Source organism: Echinops telfairi, unplaced genomic scaffold (genome assembly GCF_000313985.2).
Source record: "Echinops telfairi isolate 266 unplaced genomic scaffold, ASM31398v2 ScPeMD7_23;HRSCAF=83, whole genome shotgun sequence".
Taxonomy (NCBI): Eukaryota; Metazoa; Chordata; class Mammalia; order Afrosoricida; family Tenrecidae; genus Echinops; species Echinops telfairi.
The window spans coordinates 475,586-477,119 of NW_022103920.1; the positions used below are offsets into that span (position 1 = coordinate 475,586).

The 1,534-nt window shown below is 47.3% G+C and overlaps 1 protein-coding gene across 1 annotated transcript in view; it reads right to left on the reverse strand.

Annotated features, from left to right (window-relative positions):
• Nucleotides 1–686: 686 nt before the first annotated feature.
• Nucleotides 687–1,534, reverse strand: part of LOC101660933 (zinc finger protein 282) — a 17,544-nt gene continuing 16,696 nt past the window's right edge. Inside the window, exon 6 of the mRNA XM_013007547.2 lies at nt 687–1,008. Coding sequence (XP_012863001.2) covers nt 887–1,008 — 122 coding nt within the window. The 3' untranslated portion in view covers nt 687–886. The remainder of the gene's footprint in view (nt 1,009–1,534) is intronic.

The following is a 1,534-nucleotide window of genomic DNA, read 5'->3' on the forward strand; positions in this document are numbered from 1 at the left end:
CCCTAATAAAATGTTAAAAAAGAAAAAAAAAATGTAAAGAGATTAAAAAAAAAAGAAAAGTGAACATAGCCTAAGGGGCTTCAGAGACACAGCCAAGTGGACCAACAGAATGCGATGAGATCCAGGAAGAAGAGAAGAGAGCAGGAAGTGTACTTGATGCTATAGTGGCTGAAAACTCCCGAATTTCGGGAGGGTGGGGAAGGTGAGGGAGAAAGGGGCAACCTGTTACAAGGATCTACATATAACCTCCGTCCTGGGGGATGGACAACAGAAAAGTGGGTGAAGGGAGACATCAGATGGTGTAATATATGACAAAATAATAATTTATAAATTATCAAGGGTCAATGGGGGAGCGGGGAGGGAGGGGAAAAATGAGCTGATAACAAGGGAAGTAGAAAACAAATGTTTTGAGAATGATGAGGGGAAACAAATGTACAAAAGTGCCTGACACGATGGATGGGTGGGTGGATTATGATAAGAGTTGTATGAGCCCCCAATAAAATGATTTAAAACACTCCCAAATTTGACAAAATATATGAATCTACATATCCAAGGACTCAATGAACTCCAAGTAGAGCAAAATCAAATATATCTACTCTGACATGCATTATAACCAAACTGTCAACAAACTCAGAGGGAGAACCTTTAAAGTAGCAAGAGAAAAGTGACTCCTCATGTACATGGAATTCTCATAAGATTAACAGCTGATTTCTCATCAGAAACCAAGAAGACAGTAGAATACAGGTATACAGGTATCATATGAATAAGAAACCACACTTAGCTTAATCATTAGCAACAAGTACTACGTATAGAATTCTGCAGCATGTGATTGGCTGATTTTACTCTCAGCTATTCATTCTCTAACACCCAGGACCCCCAGGGGGCATCACTCACCAGGACCAGCGTCTAAGCCCAGCTCCCCATCCACAGAGTCTCGTGGGCCCCAGGGGAACGGCTGCTCCTCCTGCTTGATCCATGATAGGATGTCGTGTGCTGACAATAGGGACTCTGTTGTCACAAACAAAGGCAGTCTCGGGGTGGTGCTCTGCTGAACACCAAGACCTGCTCACACCAAGGCCATCACGTTCAGGGGGCAGAGTGGAACTCGTGGGATCTGGGATCATGGTGGGGCCTCACTTCAGCCTTTTCAGCCAGGCCGAGAGGGAGTAGCAGAGCTGGGGTTAGAACTCAGGTCTCCCACCCTGACAGAAAGGTCAGAGGAGCCTGAACTGGGAAGGCTTGGGGTTTAGAAAGGAGCCTTGGCAGAGGCAGTGGCTGCCAGGAAGCTGCCCAGCTGTTCGCCAGAAACCCATGTCTGCCCCAGACCCCACTAGCCCGAGGTCCGCTCGGCTTCCTCACTGAAAGGTCTGTCACAAAGTTGACGACTTACTGGGAGTCCAAACTTCATCCTGCCACGCACTGTCCTCACCTGTGCACGCACAGGCTCTGGGGCTGGGCTCCTATTGATTAGCACCCCAACACCCTGGACCCTCCCCATTTACCTAGTATTCACTCAGGAGAAACTCCAGCCCAT